The sequence below is a fragment of the Crocuta crocuta genome, unplaced genomic scaffold, assembly GCF_008692635.1.
Source record: "Crocuta crocuta isolate KB4526 unplaced genomic scaffold, BGI_CrCroc_1.0 scaffold273, whole genome shotgun sequence".
In the NCBI taxonomy this organism is placed as follows: domain Eukaryota; kingdom Metazoa; phylum Chordata; class Mammalia; order Carnivora; family Hyaenidae; genus Crocuta; species Crocuta crocuta.
Genome location: NW_027529425.1, coordinates 534,700 through 544,623, shown reverse-complemented (window position 1 = coordinate 544,623; position 9,924 = coordinate 534,700). Strand labels below are relative to the sequence as shown.

The 9,924-nt window shown below is 51.1% G+C and overlaps 1 protein-coding gene and 1 long non-coding RNA gene across 2 annotated transcripts; both read left to right on the top strand.

The window, feature by feature from the left end:
* Window positions 1-618: 618 nt before the first annotated feature.
* PVRIG (PVR related immunoglobulin domain containing) lies at window positions 619-3,290 on the top strand. The gene is made up of 5 exons (XM_077758574.1): window positions 619-737; window positions 824-1,177; window positions 1,271-1,394; window positions 1,485-1,542; window positions 1,647-3,290. Exons 1-5 carry the CDS (start codon window positions 677-679, stop codon window positions 1,974-1,976), a joined length of 927 nt encoding a protein of 308 aa, XP_077614700.1. The 5' UTR covers window positions 619-676; the 3' UTR covers window positions 1,977-3,290.
* Window positions 3,291-3,364: 74 nt separating this feature from the next.
* LOC144227061 (uncharacterized) lies at window positions 3,365-5,271 on the top strand. Its single transcript, XR_013333840.1, has 2 exons — window positions 3,365-3,859; window positions 3,966-5,271. It is a non-coding gene; the product is annotated as an uncharacterized LOC144227061 (long non-coding RNA).
* The last annotated feature ends 4,653 nt before the right edge of the window (window positions 5,272-9,924 follow it).

The window sequence follows — 9,924 nt, the reverse complement described above, 5'->3', positions numbered from 1 at the left end:
ATTTGTAAAATAAAATAAATGGATCAGGTATGAGTCTCAACCTACAAACTCAGGTGGGGAACATCTCATAAAAGGATGGTCACCAACATATGCTGAAGGCTTGAGCTGGGCATGACCAGAGTGCCACATGCCATGCCATCAAACAGAGTATGATCCCTGTTGGGATGTTGCTGCTTTGGGGGTTGAGGTTGCTTTGTCTGAGCTTGTAGAACTATGAAATTGTGGCACCAGGTCAACTCTCAAGAGCCTAATCTAGAGACATGGGATCATCAGGATTTGAGGTGTGTGTGGCTGGAGGGATTTCACTAAGAAATGTCAGAGCTGGGGGCACCTGGGTGGCTCAGTCAGTTAAGCATCTAACTTCAGCTCTCGGTGTGGTGGGATGGCAGTTTGCCCAAGGGACCAACTGGTTTTTGGCCTGCTGTCCTGCTCTGGTGAAGCACAGCCATGAGTACAGGGAAAGCCTTGTCGCTGTTGCTTTAAGTCTCCCAAGGCAGAGGGGTCCATTGCCCTGCGTTCAGGTAGCTGAGGCAAACAGAGAAGGAAATGGGGCAGGGCTACAGAGCCCAGCTGCTCCCCGGGCTTGCTCACACATGAAAACTTCCTGTGATGAGAACGGAAACGTAGGTGCTGTCCCTACCACGGCAGCTCCCAGAGCTGGGGCTGGAGGGGAGCCATGGACAGGCCCCGGGCCCTGGTCCTGCTCTTGGCGCTGCTGACACTATGCATCACTGCTGGTGAGTGGGGTACTGGAGAGAAGCAGAAGATGTGGGGACAGGGTGGAGACCCAGCCCTGGGGCCCTCCTATGCCTCTATCCCACAGAGACCCCTGAAGTGTGGGTGCAAGTTCAGATGGAGGCCACAGAGTCCCCGTCCTTCACTGTCCGCTGTGGATTCCTGGGATCCGGCTCTGTCTCCCTGGTGACTGTGAGCTCTGGGGGGCCCGACGGTTCCGGAGGCACTAGACTGGCTGTTTTGCACCCAGAATTCGGCGTCCAGCATTGGCCCCCTGTCAGCCAGGTCCACTGGGAAACCAAAACTAGCATCTCCCTCATCCTGGAAGAAGGGTCTGAGGGGAGAAGCCCCAGTCCCAACACCACCTTCTGCTGCAAGTTTGTTTCCTTTCCTGAAGGCTCCCAGGAGGCCTGTGGGAACCTCTTCCTCAGCACAGACCAAGGTGGGGCTGATGAGAGGGGCCGGGGGGGGTGGTGCAGGAAAGGACCCCAGGGCGCTGGCTGCCAGTCTGGTACACCTCTCTCTATATACACAGGGCTCCCTGCCCCTACTCCATCCCCCATACTGCGGGCTGACCTGGCTGGGATCTTGGGGGCCTCGGGAGTCCTCATCTTTGGCTGTGTCTACCTTCTCTACCTGCTACATCGGCAGAAGCACTGGTGAGACCCAACCCCTGCTGGGCCCAGTCTGAACCCCCACAACAGCGGGCTAGCCACATGCTTTGCTTCTAACCCTCCTCACTTTCCCAGGTCTGTCATAAAGTTTCAGCCACCCCACACCAGCCCCCAGACACAGACGCGAGCAAGGGTGAGGACTGAGGGATTGTTTGGGAGTGGGGAACAGAGTGGGCTGGTACTGGGGGGCTCTGAGGTAGAGCCTAACTCAGGCCTCCTTCCTCATCATCCCTGCAGGCGGCGAGCCATGCCTCCCTGGCCTCTCTCCACATCCTCCACACTACTACTGTCAACACCAACCGCTATCGCGCTGCCACTCTGGACACGGTCCTCCAGCCCCGGCCACTGTCCCCATGGGCGGTGCTCCCTGCCCACACTGCGTGCCACCCCCGGCCTCCTGCCCCCTGGGTGCCCCTGCCAGCCTCTGCACGCAGCAGTTTCATCTCCATCGAGAATGGACTTTATGCTCAGGCAGGAGAGCGGCCACTCCCAGTTGGCCCCAACTTTGTCCATTTCCCTGACCCTCTGGGGCACAGAGCCATGGAGGGGCACTTAGGAGTTCGATGAGAGGGACCCCAAGTCGGCTTGGGCTCCCTCTCCTCTCAGGCGTCTGGGACGCCCTTCTGTTGTGCCCCTGTGTCCTTGGCACCCATCATCTTTGCGCATCTTCTCTTATTCTCTGGCCTGCATAAGTGTCTCTAACATATAGCTGGCCAAGGCCCACTCAGCACGGATGTGGTCAGCATGTGTGCACGTGTGGGCACACATGCCTATGCGAGGTGACAAAATCCCATCCCAGGTTGTTTCCTGTTTTCAAGTCCCCAGCTGTCACAGGTGATGTTGATAACTAAGTCAAAAAAAAAAAAAAGGTTTCTGACTGGGGCCTTGGCTGGACCTTTTCTTCTTTAGGGGTTAAGAGGTTAGAGGCAGTTTCAACCCCTGTGAGGCAGGGCCAGGTTCGACTTGGACAGGGATGGGGCCTCAGCATGGGAGACCTCCCCTCTGCCCACCCTCCACCCTGGATGGGGAGGTTCCTGGCCCTGTAGAGCTTGCTGAGTGTCACCAGGGGCTGGGAAGACAAGATTGCGGGGGTGTGTGTGGGGTCCTATACTCCCATCTTGCCATGCCCTCGAACAGCAGCAAGGGCTTCTGGGGCTTCAACCCAAGAAAAGCCCCCGTAGTCTGGCCCAGCATCCCTATGTTGGGCTCCCTGAGGTGTTTTGGGGAGAGGGTCCTGATGCATTCCTTCCACAGAATTGATATTCAGAGGCAGGAGGCTCACCTCAGATCTGCCCACAGTAGCTTCCTCTGGCTCCTTTCTTGTTACCAGGGCACTAGCACTACTCCTCACTGGTTACTCGGGGTGGGTGGGGGCAGGTAGAGGCCTGGTCAACACAGGGACTGAACACACACTCCGCTACCCACTCATCTTCCCATCCGGAATCAGCAGCTTCCTGCCATAAACAGGCCCAGCAGCCTGGGCCTCATCACACCTTTGCCACGTGAGAACGCGGAAGAGCTCTCTAAGCCGCAAGGCTCCACAGGAATGTGGCAGATTCTGGGTGGCAGGGACAGGGATGGTCCTGGAGCCAGGTTCAGACTGCACCCCCAACCAGGATGAATACTAGCCTGGAAGAGGGGACACCTGCCACTTGGTCCCTTACTTAATTCTGCTTGTGGGAAATCCCAGGCAGTGCCACCTGCCAAGTCAGGAACCACCCCCTCTGCCTGGCTCAGGAAGAGCCTGCCCAGAGTCTGTGTCCAACCACAGAACCTTCCAAAAACCCAGTTTACTATTCTAGGTATGCTCTGGTGTGGCCTTGCCAGGACCCAGCCCCATCCAGCCACCACCTCTATGAAGTGTTGGGGAGAGGGTGGGGCAGCCGGGTGAGGGGGTGGTTAAGGGGTCATAGGGCCTGCCTTCCTCAGCCTGTGATCATCTTCTTCCTTTAAGGAGACCTCAGCATTGGCCTAATCAGCTCAGTGGTCCCTGCAGGGCTCAAGGGAGAGGTGGGGCTGCCACGGAGGTCCCTGAGACAGCTCAGGGAGATGTCAGGGAGGGAGTAGATCAGGGCCCAGCTGCCTTAGGACCATGTCAGGTGCAGGCGTGTGGGGGCAATGGGGCTTACAGGGTCTCAGAAAAGGTGTTGGGGTCTTCCAGGGAAGCCTCACTTCTCTAGGAAGGGAATGTTTGTAGGGCAAGGGAGGGAGCTCTGAGGGACCCCGGACCTGAACCTGGCTCCCTGCCCTGGCCACTTGCCCATTACCGAGTCAGGGAGAGCTCCCCCGACTGGAGCCTATCTTCTACAAGCTCCAAGAGCCACAGCCAGCCCGGTCCCCATGGCATGTGAAACCCAAAACTGCAGGAGCCAGGAAGTCTCCGCAGCTGCCCTGCTGCCTGCAGCCCAGCCCCACGTCCCAGAACCAGCAGCGATGAAGGGACCAGCGGGGTGAGTGCAGATGTGGTGCCAGACCACTCAGCCCCAGAGATTCCAGGTACAGACCTCTTCTCAGACCCCAGCCTTGTAACACATGCTCTACCATTTGTTCATTCAGTGAAAGTGGTAATCGAAGACTGAGAGAGAGAGAGAGAGAAAGAGAGGACTTGCCCAAGGGGACAGAACTGAACCAGTCCCCCTACCTCCACCAGGATCCAGGACCATCTTCGGCCATAATCTGAGAGAGATAAGGTTTGGGCTTCGGACCCTCCTGAGTTGTAGTTGCAGGGGCCACTCTGTGACTGTGAGAGCTCCAGCAGCTTCACCTCTCTCTGAGGCTCACTTTGCTCATCGAGTACATAATAAGGGTCGTAAGGCCTGAGGAGAGGGTGAAGATTGTAAACGGATACCAAGTACTAAGCAACTTTGCACGGAGTACGTTACTTAGGACTTACAACCCCAAGAGGTAGGTGTTTTCAGTAAGTCCATTTAACAGATGGGTAGCCTGGGCCTGGAACGCAGAGGCGCTTTCAGCAGGGAGCAAAGGAGGCACAGAGACAGCAGCCCGGTCTGGACATCTCTGTGGCTGTGCAGGGGAGGCTGCCGCGGGTTGGCGGGGACCCTCGGGAGCCAGGAGCCTAGCGGGGGCCTGGGCCTGGGGCGAGAGGCCGGGCGTGCAGGGACCACCAGGTGGCGCCGCTGACCCCTGCTGCAGAGCTGCCCGCGAGCGGTCCCCGGAGGTCCTCTCACAGGAGACACCAGTCCGGCCGAGAGAAGAGCATCTTCCAAGGCGCCGCCGGGGTCTCGGGGGAAAGGATAAGAGTTGTGACTCACCCGTGTCCGCGACCCTCACCTCATGTTCTCAGCCCTGTCCTCGCCCACCGCAGCTGGCCCGACAGCCCTGGACACGAGCTCGCCCCTACGGAAATGGCCCTCGGGACGCTCCCACCCCGTGGCCGACTCCACCCGCGGTCAGTAGCTCCTTCACATCCCAGCGGCCCAGCCGTGTTCCCCGGGAACCCACCCCCCACCCTCCGCTCCAGCTGCCCCTCGGCGACCCCGGAGCGCTTCTTCCTACCGACCCTCGCGTTCGCCCACCTGATCCGGCTCCGGAGATCATCCGGGGGCCCCAGACCGCGTGAGCCCTTCTGCCCTGCCGGGTCCCGCCACCTGTTCCCGGCCCCTTCCCCCGCGGCTCCCCCTGGCGATGGGAGAAAAAGAACAACGGCCGGACTTGGCTGCGACAGCGACAGCAAAGGTTATAGAGTGTAACACTCTTCATTTCCCTTGGGGCCTTCCTTTAATGTTTTACCACTGTAGCTTCATCGCTGTGGTCAATGTAACTTCCCTCTGATAACTGCATCCCCCTCCCAGGGTATATGTTAACAGTCTTCTTTCAACATATGGCCGCTGATACACGTGAAGGGTCTCAGGACTGTTTTACTAGACAATGAAATAGCCTTATCCTAACAACAGGATAAGTGCAGCTCTTTCTGCCCAGTCAGTCCCCATGCTATAAGAAAAACACCTGTTTGGCACCCAAAACGCCTCGAGAATTCTTTTTTGACCATTTGCTCTGCGGCCCCACATCACTAGTACCAACCTCCATGTGGTCCGCTGCCCATACGGACCATCCCTGCTTCTCTCAGCTCAGAAACTTCACCAGCCACCACTCTGTACTGACCCCTAGGTAGTGGGTTCAAGGCACCTGGCAGATGCTTCCAAACGCCGGCACCCTCTGGGGACCAGAGGGAGTGCTGGGATTTGGACAGCTCGACCTCCTGCTGGGTGGGTGACTTCTGCACACGTAGGCTGGGAAGACTCCAACCCTTGCTGGGTTCACTGCTCGATGTGGGATGATGTCATAGCCTCGCCCTCCGCCATGTCAGGTGCTCACCCTGCTCACGCTGACCTCTACAGTGAATGGCAGGGGCCCGGGACCTAGAGAGAGAGAGGGCGGAGGCTCAGCCAGTGGACACAGGTAAAAGGCCCTGCCCAGGATGAGCTGGGGGCTGAAAGGGGCCAGGGTTGAACTAAGAGAGCCTCCTGCCCTCCTGTTTTCTGGGCCCTCTCTCAAGTCCTGTGGGGGAGTAACTCCCCTGCGAGAAACCCCAGGCTGTGCCCTCACTCCAACACAGGGACACACAAATGCATAGGATACCAGGTGTGCTGGCCCAGCCATGGACAGGGGGAGGCTTCCCAACTTCAGATTCCAGACACACCCTGCTGAGGAGGACTCGTGACATCTGGAATCTCCACAACTATTCTTCAAAAGATACTGTTAACAAAATAAAAAAACCAAACTACAGGGCGCCTGGGTAGCTGAGTTGGTTAAGTGTCTAACTCTTGGTTTCAGCTCAGGTCATGATCTCAAGGTTCATGGGATTGAGCCCCTCATCAGACTCTGTGCTAATAGCTTGGGATTCTCTCTCTGCCCCTACCCTCACTCACACACACACTCTCTCTCTCTCTCAAAATAAATAAATAAACATTTTTTTAAAACTGCAGACTGGAAAATATACTCGCAAAGCATGCATCCATCTGATAAAGGATTTGTCAATATATAAAGAACTGTCTATACTCAATAATAAAAATCCCAATTTTTAAAAATGGGACAAAAGATTTGAAGAGATACTTCATCAAAGAAGAGATACCAATGACAAATAATTGCATGAAATGAACTTCAAAATTGCTAGTTATTAGGAAAATGCAGATTAAAACCACAAGTTACAATACCAAGAACTAGTGAGGATGCAGAGCAACTGAAACTCTCATACTTTGCTGATGGGGATTCAAAATGGTATAACCATAAATTAGAGCAAGAACATTTCAGAGGTCATCAGGCCCTGGGCACTGAAGGATATGGACCAAACAACAATAACAAAAGGTACAATCACTTTGAAAACCAATTTGGGGAGCGGGAGCACCTGAGTGGCTCAGTCAGTTGGGCTTCCAACTTTGGCTCAGGTCATGATCTCATGGTTCATGAGTTCGAGCCCCACATCGGTCTCTGTGCTGACAGCTCAGAGCCTGGAGCCTGCTTCAGATTCTGTCTCCTTTTCTCTCTGACCCTCCCCTCCTCACACTCTGTCTGTCTCTTTCTCAAAAGTAAATAAACATTAAGAATAATTAAAAGAATGGGGCGCCTGGGTGGCTAAGTAGGTTGGGCTTCCAACTTTGGCTCAAGGTCATGATCTCGTGGTTCATGGGTTCGGACCCTGTGTCGGGCTCTATGCTGACAGCTTGGAGCCTAGAGCCTGCTTCAGATTCTGTGTCTCCCTCTCTCTCTGCCCCTCCCCTGCTTGTGCTCTGTCTCTCTGTCAAGAATAAATAAACATTAAATATTTAAAAAAAGTAAAAGGAAAACATTTTGGCAGATTCTTCTAAATATAAATATATATGTGCCATATGACCAAACCTCCCACTTCTAGGTATCTACTCCCCAAAAAGGAAAACATGTTCTCACACTAATCTGTGTGCTAATATTCATAGTAGTTTTAACCACAGTCACCCAAAACTGTGGGGGAAAAAAACCAATCATCTATCAACCGGTCAACTGGTGACTGGATATACCAGTAGTGGGACATTCACACGATGCAATATTACCAGCAGTAAAAAGGAATCAACTACCGATACATGTAATAATGTGAATAAATCTCATGATTACTTTGCTAAGTGAAAGAAGCCAAACCCAAAAGATATGGTTGCATTTATATGACTGTGGAAAGTTAATAAAGGGAAATTTCACTAAAATCAAGTTGGGAGGTTGGGAAGACAGGCTGCCAGGCCTTGCCACTTGCCATCAATTGCAAATCTAACAGGAAGAACCACGACTTTCAGGTGGATACTACTTTATTACCTTAACAGAAGGAAGAAAGGTTTTCATTCCCACCCCCCAAGACAACCCAGCCAATGAGAGACACACTCAGCCAATGAGAAGCCACTGTAGTTGAACTTCCCCAAGTCAGTCCAATGGACTTGCTTATAACAGCCTTCCCAGATTCCCCCTTTCCTCTGTTAAAAAATTATTTCTCTTTGGGAGGCAGGGGGGAGGGGAAAATGGGTGCTGGGCATTGAGGAGGGCACTTGTTGGGATGAGCACTGGGTGTTGTATGTAAGCAATGAATCACAGGAATCTATCCCCAAAAGCAAGAGCACACTGTACACACTCTATGTTAGCCAACTGGACAATAAATTATATTAAAAAAATAAAATAAAAAGACAATGTTTCTCTCCTTTATGTGGCAGACACCCTTCTGATTTGCCCATAGCTGGTTTGTCCCATATTGTAATCGTCTGCTGTTCCTGAACAAATCCATTTTTGCTGGTGAAATAACCAATAGTTTTATTTTTAAGATGAACACAACATTCTAGAAAAGGCAAAAGTATAGGAACAGAACTCAGCAGCAACTGCCAGGGACTGGAGCCGAGGAGATAGGATTGATGACAAAGTGGCATGAAGGAGTTCTTGGGGTAGTGGAAATATTCTCTATCTTGATTGTGATGGCAACTGCATGACCTTATACCTTTAAAAACCTCACTGAACTACAATGCCTGAAAAAGAGAAATATTGTAGGTAAATTGTACCTCCATAGATCAGGTTTAATTTAAAAAGATACAATTATCTAAAACAGCAAACAATAAGGTAATAGGAATAAAATGAATAAATCTAACAAAACATATGTAAGATCTTTTTGGAAACAATTAACTATAAAATCAGGCCCTCAAAGACTGCTGATATTAGAATTATCTGACACATCATAAAATAATATACCTAAAAGAAGAAAAGAAGATATTGGAAACATGATGAAACAAGAAAATGCAAAACCAACGAGGCAAATCTGGGGGCGGGGGGGGGCGCGGAGAACACAAATAGAAACTCTAGAAATAGAGGCGCCCCAGTGGCTCAGGCAGTTAAGTGGCCAACTCTTGATTTGGGCTCAGGTCATGATCCCAGGGTCATGAGATCATGCCCTTCATTGTGTTCCACACTGAGCTTAGAGCCTGCTTAAGACTCTTTCCCTCTGACTCTCCCCCAATCATGCACACATGCTCACGCTCTCTCTCTCTCAAAAATAAACATTAAAAAAAAAAGAAAAGAAACTCTAGAAATATAAAATATAAAAATTAGGGGCACCTGAGTGGCTCAGTTAGTTAAGCATCCGACTTCAGCTCAGGTCATGACCTGGCAGTTTGTGGGTTCGAGCCCCATCTCAGACTCTGTGCTGACAGCTCAGAGCCTGGAGTCTGCTTCAGAGTCTCTCGCTCTCTATCTGCACCTCCCTCACTCATGCTCTGTCTCTCTCAAAATTTATATATATAATTTAAAATTAAAAAGTAAGTGGATAAATTAAATAGCAAATTAGATACAACTAGAGATAAAATCACTGGACAGGCTTTAGACAGATCCAGAGATATTGTCAGAATGCAGCATGGAGGGGTGCCTGGGTGGCTCAGTCTGTTGAGTGTCCAACTTCAGCTCCGGTCATGATCTCATGGTTTGTGAGTTTGAGCCTCACATCGGGCTCTGTGGTGACATCCTGGAGCCTGAAACCTGGTTTGAATTCTGTGATCCCTCTTTCTCTGTCCCTCCCTTGCTCACGTGCTCACTCTCAAAAATAAACATTTAAACTTTTTAAAAAAAGAATGTAGCATGGGAACACAGAAATGACAAATATCAAACATAAAAGACAGAGTAAAAAAGTTGGATGCATCTAATAATATAAATTTAGAAACAGAGACTGAAAAACTGGGAAGTAAGCAGTATTTGAAGAGACAATGGTTAAAATTTTTCCAGTATTGATTCAGGAAGCCCAATAAATTCCAAGCATAATAAATATAAAGAAGTCCATAACCAGAAACATTTCAGTAAAACTACAAAATACCAAAAACAAAGAGAGGATGTTAATAGCAGACAAAATGATTTTTAAAAGCCACAAAAAAACAATATTTACAGCATGGCCACAAGTATACAGCTAACTTCTCAATGGAACCCAAAAGGTAATGCAATGTTATCTTTGAATTGTGAAGAAAAAGTAGTGTCCACCTAGAATTATACACTAAGATGAATTATTTTT

Coding starts and splice junctions, on each gene's coding strand:
- PVRIG (XM_077758574.1), top strand. CDS start 677: ATGGACAGGCCCCGGGCCCTGGTCCTGCTCTTGGCGCTGCTGACACTA. Junction 738..823: donor GACACTATGCATCACTGCTG/GTGAGTGGGGTA, acceptor TCTATCCCACAG/AGACCCCTGAAGTGTGGGTG. Junction 1,178..1,270: donor CTTCCTCAGCACAGACCAAG/GTGGGGCTGATG, acceptor CTATATACACAG/GGCTCCCTGCCCCTACTCCA.